The sequence below is a fragment of the Choloepus didactylus genome, chromosome 12 (assembly GCF_015220235.1).
Source record: "Choloepus didactylus isolate mChoDid1 chromosome 12, mChoDid1.pri, whole genome shotgun sequence".
Taxonomy (NCBI): domain Eukaryota; kingdom Metazoa; phylum Chordata; class Mammalia; order Pilosa; family Megalonychidae; genus Choloepus; species Choloepus didactylus.
The window spans coordinates 99,167,433-99,191,526 of NC_051318.1; the positions used below are offsets into that span (position 1 = coordinate 99,167,433).

The following is a 24,094-nucleotide window of genomic DNA, read 5'->3' on the forward strand; positions in this document are numbered from 1 at the left end:
ATCTCTTCTGAGGCTTACAAGATTATCTTTGTCCCAATGTTCTGAAGCCTCATGGTAATATGTCCCTGGTATGGGTCCATTTTCTTCCCTTGTACTGGGTGCTTGGTGGGCCCTTTCCATCTGAAACCTTTGTCCTTCAGTTCTAGGAAATTCTCTTGAACTTTTTCTTGAATGACTTCTCAACTGGTCTCTCCTAGAATTTTGGTTACCTAGATGTTAGACCTCCAGATTGGTTCTCTAATTTTCTTTTCTTCTAATTTCCATCTCTTTCTCTCTATTCTACTTTCTGAGAGTGTTTACCTATTGCATTTTTATTTCTGGTCTTATATTCTTAATTTCTAAGACCTCTCTTTTGGTCTCGGAATAGTCTTGTCTTTAATAGCATCCTAATTTTGGTTCCTGGCTGCAATATCTTATCTCTTTGAAGATTATTTAAGCACCCTCACACACATTCATACCTATATTTTCTTCTCTTTTCATATTGTCTCCCAAAGTCTGTTTTTCCTTTATGTTTGCTTTGATCTTTATTTTCATGTTAGGCTTTCCTCAGCTTTCCAGTGAACTTGGTGGTCTACTCATATTTAAGAATTGGACACTAAAAAACTGAGTATAAGCTGTGGAGGTGAGGAGGCTCTTGGAGCTTCACCACGATCTAGCTGCTATCTTCAGGGTTTTCTCTTTAAGCTAGTAAGGAATTCTCTTCCATCCTTCTGCCTAGAAGGCAAAACACTAGGCTGCCAGTGTCTGCTCGTTTTCTCTGTAGTGCAGTCTCACACTCTGGCTTCAGTAATCCATCTGTCCATTGTCAACTCTATCCAAGCTGTCCTTGATAGTAGTCTTTCTTTCTCCTGCTCCCAATTTGCATCTTTTCCTTCCTTTAAAACCTTTTCAAAGTGCAAGTCCTTTAGAAGTTTCCCTCTGAGTAATTCCTCTAGCAAACCAATTATATGCTGCTTTTATAACCATAATTTAATTATATACCTTTTATGTCCTCTGCATTTACATTTGTTACGTGCACTGAAAACCCCCTCCTGTACGGTGCTGTGTACCCCACAGGTGCTGAATAAAATCCTGCTACTGGCAACCCTCTTTAGGGTTGGTTAATTCTGCGCAGGTTTTAAGATCTACCTATCTAGGCCAAACTCGAAGTAAAAGTGTGACGGAAATTTTAAGGGGAAAAACCCAAACTCTCAGAAGAGTGATCATTTCCGCAGCTGAGCCCAGGGACTTCTTCACTTCCCCTCAGACCTCCAAGCCCTGGAAGAAGAGAAGGGGAGCGGGAAGGGAGCGCCCAGTTCGTTGTTTTTTTGTTTTGTTTTGTTTTTTGCTTGTTTGTTTGTAAAAAGTTCATATTAAGATTCGGCCCTGGAGAGATCCGCCCCTCGGTTAGAATGATCACCCCTACGTGCAAGCCCAGCTTCCCGCTTCCCGGCTCGGGAAAGCCCCCGCCCCCACCCCACGCGGGCGGGCGATTTCACGGAAACGAAACTCGGCGGCGTCGGTCCGGAAGCGCCGGCGGAGCGCGCAGTGTGTGCTCGGCCGCCACCGCGAGCGCAGCCATGTCCCGGGCGCCCGCCGCTCCTCTCCAGGACTACCCCCGGCCGCCCAAGGAAACGACGCCCGCGGGTGAGTGCGGCTCGGGGGCGCGCCGGGCCTGCTCTCCAGTCGCGGCCGCTGGGGGACCCCTCGGGAGTGCACCGCCTGAACCCCGCCGTGTGCCGGGACCCCGAGCGCGACCCTGCGGAATCGGGCGGGCGGCGCGGGACGAGGCGGGCCTTCCCTGTACTTCTCCCGCTGCGGTGGGGCGGTTGTGGAAGACACCGCTCCCGACGCTGCGTGGGCTGTGCCATCGCAACTCCAGGCGCCGAGCAGAGACGCTTGTAGTGGCACAGACAGGCCATCGGGAGCTGGACAGATACCCCATTCCACCCCTCGGCTGCCCACCAGCCCCTCCCCAGACACACATCCTGAATCCTGGTCATGCATTCTGAAGCTGTCCCCAGTAATGCATTCAGGCTGTCCCCAGTGCAAACTTAGTCCCCCGTAGCTAGAGCCGGCTGGACCATCCGGAGACCACGTGACGGCGCCATTCATTCTCCCAGGCCCCAGCCTCCGGGTAACGGCCCTCCCCTTCTGCTTTGGTCTTTATCCGGCTCCGCTGTGCATTCCCTGGACTCGGATAAATTTGGCTTCTCACACACCCGGTATACAATGGAAGAACTAAAATAGTAAACTGCAGTGAGGACTCTTTATCAACGGGGGAAAGAGGGAAAAAATCTCCCAGCCGGCCCCATTATCAGTCCAGAACACAGATCATACCCTGCTGGGAAGGGGGTGGGGTGGGGTCGGGGAATCGTAGGGCCAGCGAGTCTCATTCCAGAAGTCTCACCCATCTCTCTAGCGGTGGGGTGAGCTCCCTGGCTGCCCCAGATTCTGTCCTCTGGATGGACTGCCCTGGCCCGGTAGCTCAAGTCCGTCTCAGGGGAAAGGAGCGTTGGGGAGGGTGCCGCGGAGGGAGCTGTAGCCTTGCGGGTCCGATCCCGGCGCGGGGCGGGCGGGACTGGGCCCGGAGATTGCCTGCGAGGTGGCAGGTGGTGGATCGCCATGTTGGTCTGACTTAGGGCTAGTTCCTCGGGTTCTAAGCTTGTAGTTTTCCCGTGGCTTCGTTCTGTAGACCCTTACGTAGCTGCCGACGTCATTTTTTGGGGGAGAAACTGATTGCTAAAACTCTGTCCTCTTGTTGGATCAATCTCAGTGCATTTCAGGACTCCGGTGAGCCTGGCTGATCCTCACTCTGCTCACTCCCAACCCTTAAAGGACGGAGGCCGCCCGCCCGCGCCTCGCTGGCCGCTCCCGCGGTCCCCGGGCCTCGGCGCTGCGGCTGCAGGTAGGAGGCTGCGGGCGGGCGGGCTGCGGGGCGGAGCGCGGCCACCCCCGCGCGCCCGTGTGGGAGGTGCTTAGCTAACGGCCAGTAGAACTAGAGCGGAAAATGCAAAACGACGAAATTACTGAAACCTGCTCAGTTCTCAGAATTGGAAAAGGGCTTCTTGCTTGCTTTAGTAGAAAAGTACAAATAAGTGCTTGAATGCTAAAAAAAAAAAAATGATTCGCGAACTATTGCACACAAGCAGCGTACCTGGAAAGCACTCGCCCGCGAATACAACTCCAGTTCTGGGAGAACATCCAGGCTCGGACCAAAACAAATCACGGCCCCTGAGAGGAGAGAGAAAGTGAAACGGGGCGTCAGGCCACTACTGAGTACCCACGTCCTGGGAAAGGAGAAGACTGGCAGCCTGCTGCCCGAGCAGCCCTGCCTCCCGCAGAACCCTCCGGAAGAAGAGCCCAAGTACCGCCCTGATGCTGCAGCCCAAGAATCCTTTGCTGTTGCAAATAGAGAGCTCGTGCAATGATGAGGAAGAGTTCATACATTCTGGGGTATGTGAGGGGACCTCTCAACCTGAGCCCTCGTGTTCCGCTGTCAGAATAACAGCCAATAAAAACTACAGGAACAAAACCTCTCAGGAAGGGGCTTTACAAAAGAAGCGGGAGAAAGCACCCCGCCTCAACTGGCCGTCTTACAACTGCAGCGGATACAAAGGAACGAGGTACACGTGCCAAGATCCAGCAGATAGAGCGAGAGTGTGAGATGGCAGAGAGGGGAACACAGGATAAAAATGGAAGTTCTCAATAAAAAAAAATGTACCAGGAAAGAAAGCTACAAACTTTTACTAAGGAATGACCTGTGGCCTCATTTAACCAGCCGTTTTCAAATTCACCCTGAGACTTTGGGGGCACCCTCCCTTGTAATTAATCTGCATTGGCAAAGGAAGTCCGGGACATGGACAGTATCCTACAGCAGAACTCAACTAGGAAAATAAAGGTGGTGGGAGTCATTGATTTAAGAATACATTCAGGTAAACGGCTGCACCCTCTATACACTGGAAGTGGTAAAGAAGCTGTTCGAGTCCTCTAAAAATTATCACTGAGTGCTATAATTCCGAATGTAATGTCTCTTTAATTAGAATTCTTACAAGAACCATTTTTAAAAAAAGAAAGAATAGAGGACACTCCCTTTATCTAGTGTATGGATGGATGAGTAGAAAAATGGGGACAAAAACTAAATGAAAAATAAGGTGGGATGGGGGGGATAATTTGGGTGTTCTTTTTTACTTTTATTTTTTATTCTTATTCTGTTTTTTTCTGATGTAAGGAAAATGTTCAAAGATAGATTGGGATGATGAATGCATAACTATATGATGGTACTGTGAGTGGTTGATTGTACACCGTGGATGATTGTATGGTATGTGAATATATTTCAATAAAACTGAATTTAATTAAAAAAAAAAAAAGAATGAGGATAATGGGCTTGTCTTGGCAAGTCTTTCTTCACTTGCCCCAGGCCCTGTGATACAATTTAATTGAATATGTAATGTATTTGATGGTGGAAGATTTAGAAAGTCTTTGGGGAGATCAGCATTTCCCTATTTCTTCTGATCCTTCCCAGGAATACTCTGCTGGCTCAACCTTCTGCTTTTCTGATCAGTGCCTTCATCTTATCCATTGAAGTAGGCACGAACCAGGTAATTTGGCTCTTCCAGTCCATCCAGGTACAGCCATGCACTTGGACTTGACTCCTTTGCATTTGATTGCAAGTCACAAGGAAACCAAGTCCCTCACTCACCCTCACTGAGTGCATGGTCTAAATCCCAGGAAACAAGAGGCGAGTGTTTAAACAATGGCTCTATTGTCACCCAGTGTACACTGCTAGCTTCCCATCCTGGGATTGAGGAAACCGCAGTGTCTGGACTTCCCCTCAGTTCAACCAGCTCCTCATTTTTCTCTTGAATCAAGCTTTTCCTCATTTTTAGGCATTTTTTAAAAATGAATTCATTAGGTTCTTTTTCTTTCATTAACCCAATTTTTAAAAATACAAAATAAGGTGCTTTTCCAGTTGGGTCTCGATGATGATCATGATCATGATGATTGTGATGCAGATTTCTCCCTGGGAGTTGAAAATCTCTCATAAAATAATGCAAGCGCCCTGTCCCCGCTTGAAGACTGGCGGAGGAGTTAGCAAGACAAAGTTTTTCACTTTTCTGTTTCTCACCAGGGATGTTATTTGGAGGTGTCTCTCAGGATGCAGAAGAAAAAACAAAAAAGATGAAAAGAATGACATGTGCACTCTGCCCCAAAGACCTGGACTGCAGTGTACTGTACTTTGCAGAAAAAGAGAATATAGTTGCCCATGAAAGTTGTTTGGTAAGTTATCTGAAACCACATCAATACTCTCAGGAAAAGGCACACCAGAATAGATACATGGTACTTTGGGAACAAAGACTGACAAGTTGGCCAGGGTTTGGGCTTTTAAATGAGGATTAGAGGGCCGTATTTTTCTAACTTTTGTTTGTTTGTTTGACTGCAAATTTTATTGATACATTCACACACCATATATAATCCATCCAAAGTATACAATCAGTGACACACAGTATCATCACCTAGTTGTGCAGTCATTATCACAATCAGTTTTAGAACATTTTCATTACTTTTCTAGCTTTTTAAAAGTCTTTCAGCTCTTACATTATGATTACTCTTCATTTTGTTTATAACTGGTCCAACACAGAGGAAGAATTACGGTGAAAAAAAAACTTAGAGATATTTTAATGGAACATTTAAAATACAACAGAAAATCCAATAGACCTTCTACCCAGATTTATAAAATCGTAACATTATGTGATATTTGCTTCAACTTGAGGTTTTGTGTTTGTTTGGTTGGTTTTTTTTTAAGAAAAAGCATTATAGAATGTTAAAGGACCCTGCCTCTACCTCCCTTTAGTTCCCTCTTCCCTGCCCTCCCCCTCGAGGGTAATCACGCTCACAAATTTGGTGCTTATCATTATTTGCATCCTTATACTTCCACCACACATGTTTAAATACTTATAACCACAATGTGATACTGTTTTACATGCTCTTGAGCTTTATATAATTCCCACCAAACACTAGATCTTCACGATATATGCATGTTGATAAATGAAGCTCTAGTTCTTTCACGTTAAATACGGTAAGTCTTCCATCTCCTGATGAGATCAGTTTCTTTTGTAAATGGGCATTTAGGCTTTTCCCATATATATATATATATATATTTATATGACTAACAAGCTGGCATGAACATTCCTGTATAGTTGGCCTTATCTGAGAATTCTCTGGTCTGAAGTATCAGAGTTAAAAGCAGAATCCCTGGGGCATAGGGTGGGAGGGTTTTGCACTTGACTAAAAGGGCCAAATCGCTTACCATGTTGAACTTCCCCCACCTGCCTCAGAGCTTCTTTTCCTCTTCACCCTGGCCACACCAGTGATTGTGAGATTTTCCTTCTTTCCCTCCGATGGGCGCGAACAGCGTCTGTGTATCACAGGGATTCCGTCCGTCCCCGGTGGAGTTGGCCATCATTTCATGTGCTTCTGCGCCATCTGCTGTCCGTGTCTGTGAATTGCATGGCCATAGGCTTTACACACATCTTCCAGACGTTTGTTTTCACATCTATATATTGATTTATATAGAGATAGATTCTAACGCCTTATTATATTATGTTGGCTTTTAATTTTATCAATGGTGTTTTCCATCAGACAGAAGTGTTTAATGTAGTGAAATGTAGCATTATTTTCCTTTATAATCTGTGCTTTCCCCCTCCCCGCTAAGAAATGCTTTTCAGCACTAAGGTTCTATCGTTTTTTTCTCAGAAGTTTAAAATGTTTGCTTTTCTAATTTAGTTTCTTAATCCAACTGGAATTTACTTTTAACTACCATACATATCAGGGATCTTTTTTTTTTTTTTCCTATTTTCCCCAGTCCTATTTTTTGAGGTCTATTCTTTCCTCGCTGATTTGTAGTAATGACAATGATGAAGATGATGATGATTTGGTGTTACTATGTGTAAGGTAATAGGTCAACATTAAACCACTGATCCTCAGAACAGCCCTAAGCGTAGGTGATGTTTTTATCCCCAACTAAAGCTGCAACAACTGAGGCACACGTGCCAAAGTCACATGGCTAGTGAGTGAGTGGGTCAGGGGTCTGCCCAGGACCCCGCACTCAGCTACCACGATGATGTCTCACTGAGTGCACAGATCTGTTTCCGGCTTCTGTCCCGTTTCATGAGTTCCTTGGTTATCCCTAAGCTAGCACAACACTGTCTTCATAGCTATGGCTTTATTATAAGCCTTGGCTGTTTTGGCTGATTTTGGAATCAGCTTGTCAAGTTTCATAAGAAAAAATCCCTATTGGAATTTCGACTGGAAATGCATTGAATTTATAGATGAATCTGGGAATCTAGGTGTCCTTGTAATCGATGGGTCTTTACATCCGCAAACAGGGTCTACCTCTCCAGGTACTCAGGGCTTCTTTTATGAATTTCAAAAACGTTCATTTTTTTTTTTTTTTTCTATAGCAATCTAGAACTTTGGTTTTGGCTTATTCTTAGGGTTATTTTTTGTGATTTTTTTTCTAATACCTTTTAAAATGAGCTATTATTGGTATACACAGACACAATTGATTTTAATTTATTGATCTTTTCCACCAACCTTACCAAACTCTTATTAGTTCTAAAAGTATCTAGGTTCATTTGGATATTGTTTTTGGATGATCCTTATCTATAAATAAGGACAATTTTATTTTTTCCTTTCAACTATTTGGGCCTCCTAATTTCTTTTTCTTGTTTTATTGCCTTTGTCTAGAACAGTCTGGTATAGTGATGAATAGAAGCAGTGAAAGTGGAAGGCTTGTTTCTCATATTCAACGGATGCTTTCAAGTCTTAGTCAATTTGTGTATGCTTTCGGGTTTAATGGTTTCACTTTATTAAGAGAAGGAAGTTCCTTTTTATTTTTAGTTTGCTGAAAATAAGTCAAACTAGCCATTAGGAGTCAGAGTCACACAGTCTAAAGCATGGCTGGTTGCCAGGACCCCAAAGTTGGGGAATTCAGCCACCCCAAAAGAGAGGGATGGCGTGTGGTCTGCTCGCACACCCCAAAAGGGGGTCACTGCTCTGCCCACAATCCACTCCTGCTGAGTATTTTTTGGTAGCACTTTCTGACTTGCAGCTTTCAAGGCTACTTGGTGCCAACTTGTTTTGGTTTCATAGGCTGCTCAAGAAAACACCATGAAATGGGTCAGCTTAAACAACGGGTGTTTATTAGCTCACTGTTTTGAGGCTAAAAGGAAGTTCAAATCAAGGCATCATCAAGGAGTTGCTTTCTACCCCAGAGACTTATGGTGTCCTGGGCTGACAATCCTCGGTCCTTAGCTTGTCACGTGGCAACACACATGGCGGCCGCTCCTGCTCTTTCCCTCCTCTTCCAGGTTCCATTGATGTTCAGCTCCTGGCTGCTCCCTCTGTAGCTTTCTCTATATTCATCTGAATTTCATTCTGCTTATAAAGGACTCCAGTAATAAACAGGATTGACACCCATCCTGATGGAGGTGGGCCGCACCTTCACTGACGTCGCCTCATCGAAAGGGCCTACTCACAATGGGTTCACACCCATTTAATGCATTAACTTTAAGAACATATTTTTTCTAGGGTACATACAGCTCCAAACCATCACAATACTCTTTTTTTCCCCCAATCCAATCCATAGCTGTATTCTTCAGGACTTGTGGAAAATGACGATAATGATACATCTAATCATGATAGAAATTTTGATTTGGAATCAGTAAAGAAAGAAATCAGGAGAGGAAGTAAGTTGGTAAGTATAAATGATTTTATTATCTGTCCAGGATAAAGAGACCCTTGGGATGCTGTCAGAAGAAAGGCTCTCTGATAGGATAGAGAAATGTCTCTGAAAGCTGAAAGAAGTAGGACCTGTATTGGAAGTTTAGATTCAACTGAAATCTTAATATTTTAAAATAAAATGCAACAGGCTTTATCAGTAACATGGATCTACATTAGGATGCTTTGGGCTGGAGGTAGAGGGAACCCCCAACTCAAACTGGCTTCCACAGAAAGGGTGCCCGGCTCTTCCTCGCTGCCTCCTGTCCACAGCGGCAGGTCCCCTGGTGGCCCTGGGGTGGCTGCAGGAGCAGCTGCAGCGTCAGCGTCGGGCATGCTTTCCCTCCTCCTCCCTCCGTGTGTCTTCCCCTCCGTCCTTCTCCCTTTGTGGCTCTCTCCCTCGCCTTCCTTCCTTCCTCTCGCCCTCCCTCCCCTTCCTCCATCCCTCCCTTCCTTTGTTCTTCTCTTCCTTCCTTCTTCCTTTCTTTTGTTCCTTTCTCTCTCCCTCTCCTTCCTTCCTTCCTTCCAACACTCTCCCTGCCCGCCTCCTTCCCAACACCCTTGGAGACCTCTAATCTGCTTTCTGTCTCTGTGAATTTGCTATTTCTAGTCATCTCTTGTGAGTGGTACCATACAGCATCTGCCCTTGTGTGCCTGGCTCACTTTACCGAGCATCATGTTTCCAAGGCTCTTCCATGTCGCACCATGTCTCAGAACTTTGTTCTTTCTTACGGCCAAACAACATTCCATTGTGTGTAGGTACCACATTTTGTTTATCCATTCATCTGTTGATCAACACTTGGGTTGTTTCCACTTGTGGCTATTGTGAATAATGCTGCTATAAACACTGGTGTACAAGTATCTGTTTGAAACCCTGTTTTCACTTTGGGTAGATACCTAGAAGTACAATTGTCAAGTCACATAGTATTTCTATATTTAACTTTTTGAGCAACCGCCATATTGCTTTCCACAGTAGCCACACCATTTTACATTCCCATCAACAATGCCCTAGAATTCCAGTTGCCCTGTATCCTCTCCAACACTCACTTTCCATTTTTAAATAATTGCCATTATTGTAGTCTTGATTTGCATTTCCCTAATGGCTAATGATGTTAAGTATCTTAATTGTGCTTACTAGACATTTGTATATCTTCTTTGGAGAAATGTCTACTCAAGTCCTTTATCCATATTTTAATTGAGTTATCTTTTTATTGTTGCATTCTAAAAGTTCTTTATACATTCTGGATAGTAAGCCCTTAACTGATACATGGTTTGCAACAGTTTTCTCCCATTCTGAAGGCTCTCTTTTCATTTTTTTTGATACTTTCCTTTGATGTGCAGGAGTTTTTAATCTTGATGAAATCAAATTTATCTGTTGTTTCCTTGGATGTCATATCTAAGAATCAGTTGCTGAATTCCAGGTCATGAAGATTTGCCCCTTTGTTATTGTCTAAGAGTTTTATAGTTTTAGCTCTTATGTTTAGATCCTGGATCCATTTTGAGTTGATTTTTGTATATAGTGTGAGGTAAGGGTCTCAAATTTTGTTTTTTTCCAATTTTTCACTTGTCTTTTAACTTTTAAAATGCTGTCTTTCACCATAAATGGACATTTTAAATTTTTATGTAGTCAGATTCTTTATGGCCTCTGGGTTTCCTGCCTTGCTTAGAATGCCTTTTCCACCTCAATACCATGTATTTCTTTCTTTCTCCTATATTTTCTAATACTTTGTTTTGTTTTTTTTTTTTTAATTGTTTTGTTTGATATAGAGCTTTAATCCGTGTGGAATTTATCTGGGGGAATGCTGTGAGGTAGGACTCTACCCACACACATAACCAGTTGCATCCCCCCCCCCCAAATTAACTTTTTGTCCTCTGATTTAAATTTCACCTTTATATCATCTAATTTCTCACCTATACTTGAATATTAACTATTTATATGGTTGCTTGTGCTGACCTTGGGATACTGCGTGAACTGCCTCCTGTTTTCCAGGGTGATTTAATTGTGCTTCCAGTTCACGCAGGCAGAGTACAGTGCCAATCACACACGGCTCCGATCCCTAAACCCGTCAGGTTGCTTCTAGGCTGTGGCCACGTACTGTCCTCCTGTCCATCTCTAAACCACCTTCATATATAAAATATCAGACAGATAAACAAGCAAAAGCAAGGAGTTAAAGAAGTTGAGCTAAGGAAAAACAGTCAGTACTCAAGTCCTTTGTTTCCTTTTCTGTTTTTGGCCGAACTACATGGATTCCAAAGGGGGTTCACTAACTTCATCTCCTATTATCCTCAATAGTGATTCTGGGAGACAGCTCTTGTTATCCCCAGCAAGGAATCTGAGTCTAGGAGAGTGGACGTGATGAGCTCGAGCCACGCAGCTGTCTGCCGCACACCCGGGCTGCACGTCCAGTCCCGACCCGTGGGCTCGCACTCCTTAACACGGCCACTGGGCACTGATTAATTATAAGAGCCCAGGTCCGGGATGCCTGGGAATTAATCCCCGTTCAGCGCCGCTTTTCTGCACTGCAGAAGCTGCACCCAGCTTCCAACGGCTGTACATCCAGCCCAGTCGTCCTGGGTTCTGGACACGTGCATCCTGACTCGCTTATCCTGAAACCTCACTGCCCCCCACCCTGCTTCCACCCGCTTCTGCACTTCGCAGCCCACACCCTCATCTCCCTTACCTTTGGCGCTCAGCCTTGTGCTCTCGTTCCTGCTTGGGATGAACCTGCTATCTTGCTGTCACTTCACACACTCCTTGGCCCTTGCCTAGAGGCTGGTGATTTGCCAGCTTTGCTTTTTAGAAACGGTTTGTTTTTTTTTAAAGAGCAATTTTTTTTTTAAGATAAAGATTTTTGCTATTAACCAGCTCATTACAAAAGAGCCCGTGCATTCTAGTTAGCTGCGGTTTTGCTGCAGCTTCAAAATTCACAGCCCCAAAGTGCCTAATTACAGCTGAAGAAGGTAATTTTGCTAATGGAACCCATGATAAAAAGGTGGGGCTGCTGATCGAAATACTATTAAATACCAAGTTTAAAATTTAAGAGATTACCAAAAAAGGAGGTGTTTACTCAGTAAAATCCATTCTTCCGTAGACATGCAAACTTTGTAAAAACAAAGGAGCCACTGTAGGATGTGACGTAAAAGAATGCAAGAAGAATTACCACTTCTTCTGTGCCAAGGAGGATCACGCGTCTCTACACACCGACTCTCAAGGCACTTACAAGTAAGAAAACAATTTTAAAACCACATTTGGGGAGCTGGGATAAGAAATGGTGAGATTATGATAAAGAGACTGTTAAAGTTAATTTTACTCAGGTGATTTTCAAGTAAGAATATGGTTTGGGGGACACACAGTTGGAAACCTGGCTTCACAACTTCTTGCAATATCACAGGGATTTTTTTTTTTTTTTTTAAGGAAGTTTGATAAATAGTTTTAAATCTGCTTTTGAGCACGTTCCACTGGTATTTCATACCAGGAGACATTAGGAAAGGAAATTTGTATAGCTGTTCATTTTGTACCATACTTCTTTTTATAGTTGATTTGTAGAGAATATCATAGGTTGTAATATTCTCAGAGTTTCATTTTTATTTATCTTTCCAAAGAGCTTGTTTTATGATGACATTTACAATGACTTTAAATACCCACTAAAAAGATGAAGATTAGCAAAGGTACGAGATCAAACAAAAAGGAGTTGTTGTTGCTGTGTCTTAAAGCATATTTGAAAAAAAAATACTGAGCACATACGACTAATGAATAGGGACGCAGTAAAATAGTCATTTTTTCCCCACCATTTACCAAGTGTACCAGGTGAATTTCTACACATTTATAAATTGAATTTAAATATTTGATGTGGCCAGGATACACAAAACACCTTGCTAAGTGCCGTTGAGACTGTAAGACGGATAAGACGTGGCCCAAACCTCAGAAAAGCCGATGCTGATTGAGGCACGTGGCTTCCTGGCGGCAGGAGGGGTCACACGAAACGAGCTTGGCCTTGAGGTGATAATTGCTGGAACTGGGCGATGAGCAGGGAGCTGTGGGCTCATGATTATCTTTTCTCTGCTTTTGTATATGTCCAAAATTTTCCATAATAAAAACTTTGTACCTGGCAAATTAAAGGGCACAGAGATACCAGAATCCAAAGTGGAAGGAGGTTAATTTTGATTGGAGGAGAGGAGAGGGCACTGTCCCTGGGAAGGCTGCCTGGAGGAGGTAGAAATTAGTGTCAAATGGGGAGAATTCTTGCATTACCATAGGCAAGGAGGGACAGAGGCTGGAAGGAAAATGGGGCCTGGGAGGTTCCTTAAAATTAACTCTCTCCATTTCTTAGTCATAACCTACAGGCTACTTTCTTCTCTTCTAGGGCAGTGATCAATTCTAGGTTCTCTGTAGGTCAAATCTAAGATATGGGGGAAATGCCTTGCTGACTTGGAAAATTGCTTTTCTCCCAAATTGATGCATGCAATTTTTTGGTATTTATTGTGGAAAATCAAGAATTTGGTGAACTTGTGGAGATTTGCATGTCTTAGAAGATGTTCAGCTTTCAGGCAGTTTTATACAATAAAATCCCACTGACCAGTAAATGCAAATGAGCACTGTTTAAACTATTTAATCAGCACTCACTCCTTAGAGAATATAATGATCTTTCTGTGGTTCAAAGAGCACTGAAGACATCTGACAAAGCCTCCATCTGCACTTGATGTGGGTCAGTAATTTTACCCAGGTTTGAACAGCATTTTTCTTTAACTAGTAAATATTTAGGATGAAGCCATCATGAAAATAGGTTAGTTCCTTTTTAGATCATATGGAAAGAGACATAATGTCTGAAAACTGACATCAATAAAAATATCTAAGGATTCTTTGAAATTGCATATTTTCAGAGTATTCTGCCAAGTCCACAAATCAATGACTGATACTCCAAGAGGTAAGTTTCTAAAATTTATATTGCAGATTAAAGAAAAGTAAGCATTTAGAGAAGACAAGCAGTTGTCTGATTAACCATTAAAATTAAAATAAAATTAGTATTAAAATGTGAATTTTAGCATTTAGATTTTACCTGTTTGTAAAATTCAGTTGCCAATTTCTTTGTGCAGAATGTGACATAATTGACTGATTTTTGTCCTTTGTGGACAAGACCTACTCTCATTAAAGCTATTCCCTGGTATCTTCTGACCCCACGACAACCACAGGACCAGAGAAAGACATGTAAATAGCTTTGACTTTTGTGACTGTTACTTCTCTTCTAAAATAATATCAGAATTTTAGATGAAATTGGTAAGTTCCTTGAGTGAAAACTTCCTTAGAATGCACGGTTAGCATTTCCGTTCTGTTCAGGGAAAACCAGATCCTGGCTACCTGGAGCGCTGGGTGTATATTCACTCCTGAGTGGCCTCTGCGTACTGCCAGAACGGCAGGTCTTACTGAAGTCTGAGACGTTCACTGTGATCTGGAGTCGGCACCTCGTCAGAAAAGACTTAGTCCTGTGTCACGCCAACCGCATTTTGTGGTGGTAAACAGCGCTCTCTAAAGAAGAGCTGTACCTCATTTTCCAGTCTTTACCCTTTTAGTTTATCAGGAAATACAATTAAAATACTGCTGTCCATCAGGTTTATTGACAGGAAAAGATGACAGTGTATTAGGTCAAAAAGCAAATAAGAGCTCTGTTTATAATGAACCTTCTTCCCAGAGGAAACCATTAAGCTTTGTTTTAAATTTTTCTAAAATGTTTCTGTGTATATACAAACATACCTACCACCACTCTACTCTGCTTTTTACCCCATACTATATATCTGAGAGATCCACATCGGGCACAAGTGAATCTGCCTCATTTTTAAAGGCTGTGTAATATTCCATTGCAGAGCTGTCCTACAATTTAGTATGTGCTTGATGGACATCTAGGTTATTTCCAATTTATTCTATCACATTTACTATGGAAGTTAACGTTGGTCTCCATACATCTTTGTGCCTTCACGCTGATATTTTATGAGGGAAAAAATCCTGTTAGTAGAATTGCTGGATGAACGAGAACAAGCAATGAAACTCTGGAAAACTATTGGCTAATTACTTCCACAGAGGCTGTGCCAGCAGTACACAATTACTCAAATCTTTGCAAACATTATATATTAAACATCTTCATCTTTGACATCCTGATGGGCAAAAACTTCTGTCTCTGTTAAATTGAGTGAATTTCCCCCTATTTTGACCATTGCATTTGTTTCCCTATGACCCAATCTGTTAATGGCCTCTTCCAATCTTCCTACTCAATTATTTGTCTTTTTCATACTGATTAATAAGATCTCTTTATATGTTAAAAATGAATCCTTTATCACATGTGTTTCAAACATTTAGTCTAAGTTCTACACATCTTTTGACTTGGTTATAACTCTCGGCATGTGTATTTATTAGGGTTCTCTAGGGAAACAGAACCAACAATAGATATCTGTAAATATGAGCTTTTATAAAAGTGTCTCACTCAACGGTGGGGATGCACGAGTCCAAATTCCGTAGGGCAGGTAGCAAACTAGCAACTCCAATGAAGGTGTTTGATGAACTCCCCAGGAGACGCTAGCTGGCTGAAGCAGAAAGAAATCTCTCTCTCTTTTCAAGTCTTCAACTGATCAGATTAAATCCATCTGATTAAATTCTTTCATTGCAGAAGGCACGCCCTTCATTGATATAATCAGTCACAGATGCAGTCAATTGACTGATGATTCAAGAAACCAGCCTTCTGGTTTATTAACCAGCCATGAAATGTCCCTGCAGTAACGGTTAGGCCAGTGCCTGCCCATCCAGACACCTGGGCACCATCACCTGGCCAAGTTGACACATGAGCCCAACCATCCCAGTCCACCCCTTATCAAAATGGCAGCTATACACATCACCTTAAGCCATACTTAGTCTCTAAACAGAACACAATAACAGATATGTGTTTTGTCTAACAACACTCAGCTGTCCTGTATACAACCAAATGCACTAAATCTCTCCAAAATCCTTGGGTAACATTCACTCTTAAGCTTGATATCCTATAACTTAAATATTATGGAATGAACAATACAACTTATTTCATATGATAAGAGGGTTGATAGAAAAGAAAACAAAGATACTTGCTTTATGGACAACTAACAAACATACTTAAAACAAGGAGGAAGGATTCATGCCATCATAGTCCTCATTTCTGTAACTGGTCACGTGGCCATAGTTCATATTTATCACGACCTTCTTCCACTACCCATTCCATGTTCCCTTCACCCTCAGTAAGCACTTCAGCTGGCCGTGGTTCTTTGCCTGGTGGGGTGACCCAACCTTCATTCCTGAAGTTTCTTGGCCATTGGTAGTCCTCTCTGGATTGGGTTGTTGCAGTTTTCCATTGACTTTAATCACGGGGCATGGTAGTACTAAGAGACGCCCCAGGGGATCTCCTGTATTCCAGGAAAACTCTTCTTTACCTCCATTTGTGCAGTTGCAGTGCTATTTCCCCTTGATAGTCAGGATCAGTCACCCCAGCCAGTACAGCAATGTACTTACTTGCCTGTTGATTTAAAGGAACAAGCAGCCCGAAGTGGCCAGGTGGCAGTCTCAGCTTCCAGTTCAGTGGGATTATTGTTGTGTCTCCTGGTGGGAGCACTCCTCCTTTTAGGAAGTAAGACTTGTAGACCAGCAGAACTTAAGGTTGCAGGGACAGGAAGCAAAAATATTCCTAGTGGATCACTAGGAGTGAGTGAGTGGTGCCACTCCCATTTCCACCCCTTGATTCCTGGACCCACGAATCCTCGCTTTGGGAGAAACAGCACCATAGAGTGGACACTGATTTACAGCATACACAGGCTCCTGGAGAACACTGTCCCAGCCCTGCAAGGTGTTGCCACCGTAATTAAGTCCTCAGAAGGCGATTTCACTGTTTTATCAACCCAGCTGCCTCTGGATGATGGGGAACATGGTAAGGCCAGAGAATTCCATGAGCATGTGCCCATCCCCTCACTTCATTTGCTGTGAAATGGGATCCCTGATCAGAAGCAATGCTGTGTGGAATACCATGACAGTAGATAAGGCAGTCCATAAGTCCAGAGATGGTATTTTGGCAGAAGTATTGCATTCAGGGAAGACAAACCCATATCCAGAGTGTCTATTCCAGTGAGAACAAATTGCTGCCCCTTCCATGATGGAAGTGGTCCAATGTAATCAACCTACCACCAGGTAGCAGGCTGATCACCTCGGGGAATGGTGCCATGTCGGGGACTGAGTGTGGGTCTCTGCTGCTGGCAGATTGGACACTCAGCAGTGGCCGTGGCCAGGTCAGCCTTGGTGAGTGGAAGTCCATGTTGCTGAGCCCATGCATAACCTCCATCCCCACCACCATGACCACTTTGTTCATGAGTCCACTGGGCAATGACAGGAGTGGCTGGGGAAGGAGGCTGATTTGGTATCCACCAAACGGGTCATCTTATCCACTTGGTTATTAAAATCATCCTCTGCTGGAGTTGCCCTCTGGTGAGCATTCACATGGGACACAAATATCGTCATGTTTTTTTGCCCGCTCAGAAAGGTCTATCCACATACCTCTTCTCGGGGCAGCCTGGGGGTGGAGCTGTTTCCTCAGGGCAGGCCACGGCAGGCACCCTGGGTTTCAGGGTCCCATTCTTCTCCAGTCAGTGCCTTTAGTTCAGCAGCAGACTCCCTGCGTGGTTAAGATTTTAGTTTATGTTGTAAATCTGCTACTCACACAATCAGACCCAGGTCTGGTTTTCAGAAATCTCAAGTCTGCGGCCACAGGAAATAAGATTTTCTTTCAGGGCACACACAGAAACCTTTATATCTGACATACGGCTTTTAAGTTGCAAGTTTGAAGCCTTCAGCTTGTCCCTTTCTCTTATAACTTTATCCAGTGTATCTAAAAGCAACCAGCCAACATCATTATACATCTTAACTCTAAAAAACTGTAAAAGTGTCAAAAACACTGTCACCCAGCGCCTGGCCTCATAAAAGAGTATGATTAGGAGAATCAAACAGTGATATTTTGCTTATCTCCATTGCCAACTCACGCCATGGACTGCAGTGCCATCTGGATTACTGGAAATGGAGTCATTAGTGCCTTTGGATCTTATCAGAGTAGAAAACCAATTGTAAAAACCTGTTTTAAGATTCTGTTTCTCAAAAACCACTCCTGGTACCAAGCTGTATTAGTTAGGGTTCTCTAGGGAAACAGAACCAACAGGAGATATCTGTAAATGTGAGATTTTATAGAAGTGTCTCACACAACTGTGGGGAGGCAGGCAGTGAACTGGCAACTCCGATGAGGGTGTTCGATGAACTCCCCAGGAGACGCTGGCTGGCTGAAGCAGAAAGCTAGCTCGCTCTCTTCTCCCTTAGAAGTCTTCAACTGATTGGATTCAATCCAGCTGATGGAATTCTTTGTGTTGATCTAACCAGTCACAGGTGCAGTCAATTGGCTGATGAGTCAACAAACCAGCCTTCTGGTTTATTAACCAGCCAGGAAATGTCCTTGCAGTAATGGTTAGGCCAGTTCCTGCCCCTCTAGACACCTGGGTATCATCACCTGGCTAAGTTGACACGTGAACCTAACCATCCCAGTATGTAAAGGAGTTTTAGATTTTATGTAGCAAACACCAGTCTTTTCCTTGTTGATTCTGGTTTTTAAATGATTTATATTTTCAGGTAATTCTTCAGGAGTGAAAAGAAAAAGAGGGGGGAGCAAACATCTCTCAACAGACATTAAGGTAATTAGACTTAATTTTATCATAGCTTTGCATTTTTCATAGAAAGTCCTTATTTTAGCCATTCCGAATTACAGTGACCAGTCCTTGTTAAATTACTTGTAGACAGCATCCTGCATTTGTGTTCTCAGCCTAGAGGAGCTGAGGCTGCCTTTTTGAGGAGAATCCCATAATCAGATAATTCCTGGTTGACAGAATGATGAGTATTTAAGAAAAGGTGGAAGTGTCTTTGATGTCCAGACACATAACCCTCAGGAGGTGACAGTCCCACTCAGGAAGCATCCGCCGGTACCAAATTAGAGAGCGAGTCTGACCCCACAGGGTACAGAATGCCTTAGAATGGGTAGAGGGTGCAACTGAGCATTCTTACATAGCCAAATATTTCTGGAAGTTCTAATATATTTTCTAGTGGCAACATCTGCACCCAACCTAATTTGTAACTCAATTTTCTGGATTACTGCTGTGTTCACTGTATGAAAATGTCTTTGGGATTTGAAACAGTGTTTTACACATCAGATCTTTGAACATAAATTAATAGGAGCCAGCAACATTCACTTCATAAATACACTTGATGTTTGCATCTACAGATGACTGTGGAGCACGGCTTTACAGGCATACCACTGAATTACATGCAACAAGATTGGCTTTCACCTTAAGCAATATTAAATGCCAGTAGTGAAAGCAATGTAAAGTAATCTTGATTTTCTCATTCTAGCAAACCGAAAAAACGTCATTCGTTGGGTTTGAAGGACAAGTAAAGGAAGAGCATGACAAGCACGCAGGTTTGCTCTAACTGCTTTATATAACAAATGTGGCCTGCAGTATTTTTCAAAATGATGATCCATGTTTTTCAAAATTAATATCCTTTTTTTTTAATGGAATGGTCTCCTTATTTTGATATAATGGAAAGATATAACTATTGTTTGGGGAACCAGTCCTTCCTTTCCCCACATTCCACCAATGTAGATTTATACAAAATTCTGCCAATCCTGAATTAATTTCCTAATATTTTTGTTTACACCTGGGGGTAAAATCCTGTCTCTTCTTCGGTCTTTGAAAACCCTTGGTTTTCCTACATCCCCCCTCACCACCACCACCACCCCGCCTTTTATTGTGTGAACAGAGTTGTAAATATTGAGAGTATTTGGCACCACCCACTGGGCTGAAGGAAAAATTAAACACCACAGCTCATGTCTTTCAGAAGCCCATATTCTAGTAGAAAACCTAACATCCCATTTTCATCTTTCCTCTTCTAGACTTGTAGTAATTAATGAGAGTAAAAATCTTTATCTTATCTATTTGCTGTCTCATAACCTTAGCTACCAACTTGGGTTGGGGTGGGCCATTTGCCCCTCGTGTTAAAAAAGGATATACTTCCTAAGCCAGGAAGCTAGGGTTGCCCAAGCTCAAAATCCAGGGAACATGGTACCTGTCACACATCTTATCAATGAAGAGCTACTATGTTAGGAGCTTAGTAAATATTTATTGATTGAATGAATGAATGATGAGTGAGTAGCTGCAGTAAAATACAGTAAACTAGAGAACCACAATCTCCATTAAACAAGTTCTGTAAGGGTAAGCATTTTAAAAATAACTGAAACACTCCTCTGAGAATTTCTGTCACACATGACCCTCCACCAAGCAGAAACCAGCAAAGCGTAGCTCCCTGTTCTTTAAGGAAATGCCCTCTCCGTGACAACACATGGTAGCTGTGATGAAGACAGTGACAGACACCTGGCATCTCAAAGATTTGAAGCTAAAGTGAAAATCCGCTTGATTCAAATAGTTATTCCAAGTAGAGAAATTTCTGTTCTCTTTTCACTTCTTGTGACGTTTCATTCATTGTGTCAACTGGCAAAAATGGGGTGTGATGCAGCTACAATTCCTAAATGTTTTTCTTTTCTTGGTCCTAGAGCTGACTATGAAAGCTGCTTTCCTAAAGAAATGTAAGGAAGCGGGACTTCTGAACGACCTATTTGAAGAATTATTAGAGAAACTGGTTTTCATTCAGGAAGGACTCATGGATGACGCCACTTCAGAAGAAGGTACTCAGAAGAGCAGTGTCTCTGCATCTAGAGACTTCTCACAGGCCTCGGTGTAAAACCAAACCAAGCCCCCCATCAAAGTAGTGTCTTCTCATGCTATTTCTTTTCCTCACTTATCTCCTTTAAAATCATTGTACCAGCTCTTCTGTCCTTTATGAAATCAAAAAGATGTGGGTAGTTCACAAATTCAGTAATCTAATAAAAATACCTGATGCCCTGAAAGTTCTGGTGCGTTTTCTAGAGGTATGTAATTCAAGTTGGACACCAAGGGGAAGGGTATGTTCTGAACCAGACTCAATCACACGGTCCCCCCAACCTTGCACACTTATTGCTAAAATCTGAGAACGGTGCTGTTGTTGGTTTTGATTTGATTCAAAGGCCTAATGTCTTTTTTTCATAATTTAAAGTTTATTGAAGAAAAAAGGAATCCTAACGATTTGATTGACATTTGGTTTAGTTAAATACGATCTTTCATAAGAGCTGTATGGTAACCTGTATCCTTATCTTAACTGTGAATGTAAGGAAAAGTTTGACAGTCTATATTTTAGGCAATGGTGTAAAACAGAGGCTTAGCTAAAAAAGCAATTATTTTCTAGAGGACAAAACTGAGAAGTGAAGTTCAGCAGGAACATGCTCCAGAGCTCATTCATTACGTTCTTTAGTTGATTCTTCTCAGCAGACTGGTTGCTTCTCGAATTTGAGCGTGCCCCAGAATCCGCTGGAGAGCCTGTTACAACAGCATGCTCGGCCCCACCCCCGGGGGTTCTGATTCAGCAGGTCTCTGGAGTTGGGGCCAAGAGTCTGCGTTTCTCACAAGTTCCCTAACACTATAGTTTCTCAGTAGATGACTGCTCTGTTGACTCTTTTTGGGGGTTACTTTCTGAGGTGTTCCTGCTGATATATATAATTTAAATTAAAATTAATACTGAAAATGTTTTCCCCCTCCAGACTATGAAGAAATTGGGACTTCACTTTTTGGCTGTAGATTGTTTGAAGATACATTTGTCAGATTTCAAACAGGTATGTATGAGTTATAAAATAACCCAGTTTAGAAATATTTATCATATACTTAAATATACTGTACAGCTGATCAAATCATATTTTAGAAGAACATGCAGTGTATTATTACAAGGAAAAAGGTCATTACAAAAGCAGTATGCCGCAGTCTGGGGTTGTCAGCATCATCTGGGGCCCAGTGTTTGCACATGAAAGGGACTAGAAATGGTATATTATTTGTAATAAAACCACTGGAAAATCTGAAAATCACTTTATTTCTTCTTGTCTTAGTAATAAATAAAAAAATCATTCAATATGAAGAGAAGCAGCAGCAGCTGAAGAAGGAGACCGAGCTACTTCAGGACTTGGAACAAACCCTGCAATCTCTTCAAAAAAACAGAGGCCTCGGGTCAAGCACCACGTCAGCGTCTTCCATGTCTTTTTAACGGTTACCATCCCCTAACCCAGGGCTCCGGCAACCTTGCAAGCAGGTTCGAAACCAGAGGCCCAGCTTGCAAAAGCCACACCTCTTCAGGAGCAGGCTTCTCCTCTCTGTTCCGCAAATGCCACCCACAACAGTTTGCTGATTGAAAATCTGATGCCTGCCCAGTATACGGTGCCTTTCCCTTAGTAACCCCTCACTTCTTCCCCTATCGCTCCTCTAAAGTGAAATGCTTCTGCAATCCCCCGTGGCCCCGACCCTCCACACAGCAGATCCTTCAGGGGCTTCCTGCCGGTGCCCCCCACAGGGCCTGGGCACATTCTGTTCTAGAGTCAGAATGGCTCGTTCCTCTTTCTTTCCCTGCACCTCTTGCAGAGCCCACTGAAACGACCCCCCCCCCAGGCCGCCGCACAGTGCCTTTCCTTGCTGTCTCACTTGGTGTGAATAATTGGCTGTATCTCACATGACATCAGAGTTGAAGCTCTCTGAGGACAGAGACTCCTTATCTGCTAGCTCACAATTATCATTCTGTTTAGCTCACTATCCTATCCCAAGCACCTAACAGGCTCAATAAATATTTGTTGAATAAATGCAGAAAACCATTCTTATCTTGTGAGACTGGTCCCAGCCTCTGATGCTCTGAGGTATAATCTATTTGGATGCACTCGTTTACCTGTACCAAATTTACAAGTCGTTAGATCACAGGAAGTCTGCTTTTTAAGTTTCTTTTCAGCGACAGTCATCACCTGGGCATGTGTCATCTTTCAAACAAACATCTACATTTAAAATTGGGCTCCTATATAAGACCAGCGGTGGGAATGTGCAAGAATGAAAGGAATTAATAGTTCAGATTTCTTTAGCCTAACAATATAAAAATCAAAATCTTATGCCCACAGGTCCACATCTGATCCCTGAAAATGTCATATTCCCAGTCTAATTTATAATAGTTCTTTGATTTGTAAAAATGCTGCCTTTTCAATTGGGTTTGAGCTGATTCCCCAGCATGGCGTCTGGCACATAATAACCACTCAAAAGATACCGCCTGAAGGAACATGAAATAGACTAAAAGAACACGTCCATTGCTGTAGTCACAATTTCACTTGAGGGACAAACAGCCAAGTGGCTTTCAAATACAGCTGTGCACGAGAACCACCTGGGGCACTTTTAAAAAATTACAGACCTGCTGAACAGATTTCTATGAGTCTACAGTTACGGTAAGTTCAACTTCCTCCCTTAATGGCGCATCCGATAGCAAACTCATCTAGGTAATAGTTCTGATATCATGATCTGTGTTACAAACCTTTGTTTCCCACTTTACTTTCCAAATCTGACCCATTACTCATGGTCAGTAACTTGGCAGCATGCAGCAACACGGGCCTGGGAGTCCCAAAGCAGGCAGGTGTTGGGCCAGCTGTTAAGACAGACCTGGGTTTGAACTCAGCTTTGTCCCTTAACACTGAAAAACTTGCATCACATCATCTACTCCATCTGAGCCTATCTTTGTGGATCTTCTGGGACAAAATGTGGCCACTAAAAGAGAAAAGCTGTTTAGAGCACAGGGCACAACCCTGGCACTGTGGGAAGTGAGTTCCATCAGCTCCACGCACATGGGCACATACCCACACCCCCTCTTCAATGCTGTCTCCTACAGGCCCTGGCTTATCTTCTCCCTTCTAACCAAACAACGTGCTCACAGTAAATTCTGAGGGGCTCTCTATCCCCTGCCTTGAAGCCTTTGTTCAAGCCACTTACCTGTTTTGGTGGCGTGAGAGGACGCTTTGTGTTCCTCCTGCACTGCACAAGCAACATCTCATACTAACCTTCGTGGTTTTCTTCTCATTGCATATTATGACAAGCTGCTTATAAAGGTTGGGTCGTTGGTTCCTTGGCCTGTCTCTCCTCTTTCCTGTCAGTTTATACATTCCTTGAGGGCAGGGATTACATCTTTCCCTGCACTTAGAAACACCCCCAAAGAATCCAGATAAATCTTTCTGCTGTGAGAGTTGAAAAGGAGTGAAATCAGGATTTCTGTGATGTGATAACATGTGTGTGCACCTGTAGAAGGCCATGGTGGTAGCTGTTTTTAGTCTAAGAATTATACCATATTGGGGAGGAGGGG

General features: G+C 42.9%; 1 protein-coding gene and 1 pseudogene across 5 annotated transcripts; both read left to right on the plus strand.

The window, feature by feature from the left end:
• The first annotated feature begins 1,389 nt into the window (after positions 1-1,389).
• PHF11 (PHD finger protein 11) lies at positions 1,390-22,577 on the plus strand. Of its 5 annotated transcripts, none has more exons than XM_037800026.1 (11): positions 1,451-1,626; positions 2,756-2,887; positions 5,111-5,259; positions 8,630-8,737; positions 11,853-11,983; positions 13,642-13,685; positions 18,434-18,495; positions 19,208-19,274; positions 20,406-20,537; positions 21,486-21,557; positions 21,825-22,577. In XM_037800026.1, the coding sequence occupies exons 1-11, from the start codon at positions 1,560-1,562 to the stop codon at positions 21,977-21,979; spliced, it is 1,119 nt and encodes a 372-aa protein (XP_037655954.1). In that variant the 5' UTR covers positions 1,451-1,559; the 3' UTR covers positions 21,980-22,577. The 5 variants fall into 5 exon arrangements, with proteins under 5 accessions (XP_037655955.1, XP_037655954.1, XP_037655956.1 ...); XM_037800030.1 differs by lacking the exon at positions 1,451-1,626 and adding an exon at positions 4,505-4,580 and having other exon boundaries at positions 2,578-2,887; XM_037800027.1 differs by lacking the exon at positions 8,630-8,737 and having other exon boundaries at positions 1,390-1,626.
• Positions 3,006-3,781, plus strand: LOC119507441 (annotated as a pseudogene).
• Positions 22,578-24,094: the final 1,517 nt, after the last annotated feature.

Coding starts and splice junctions, on each gene's coding strand:
- PHF11 (XM_037800027.1), top strand. CDS start 1,392: ATGATCACCCCTACGTGCAAGCCCAGCTTCCCGCTTCCCGGCTCGGGA. Junction 5,260..11,852: donor TTGCCCATGAAAGTTGTTTG/GTAAGTTATCTG, acceptor ATTCTTCCGTAG/ACATGCAAACTTTGTAAAAA. Junction 11,984..13,641: donor GACTCTCAAGGCACTTACAA/GTAAGAAAACAA, acceptor GCATATTTTCAG/AGTATTCTGCCAAGTCCACA.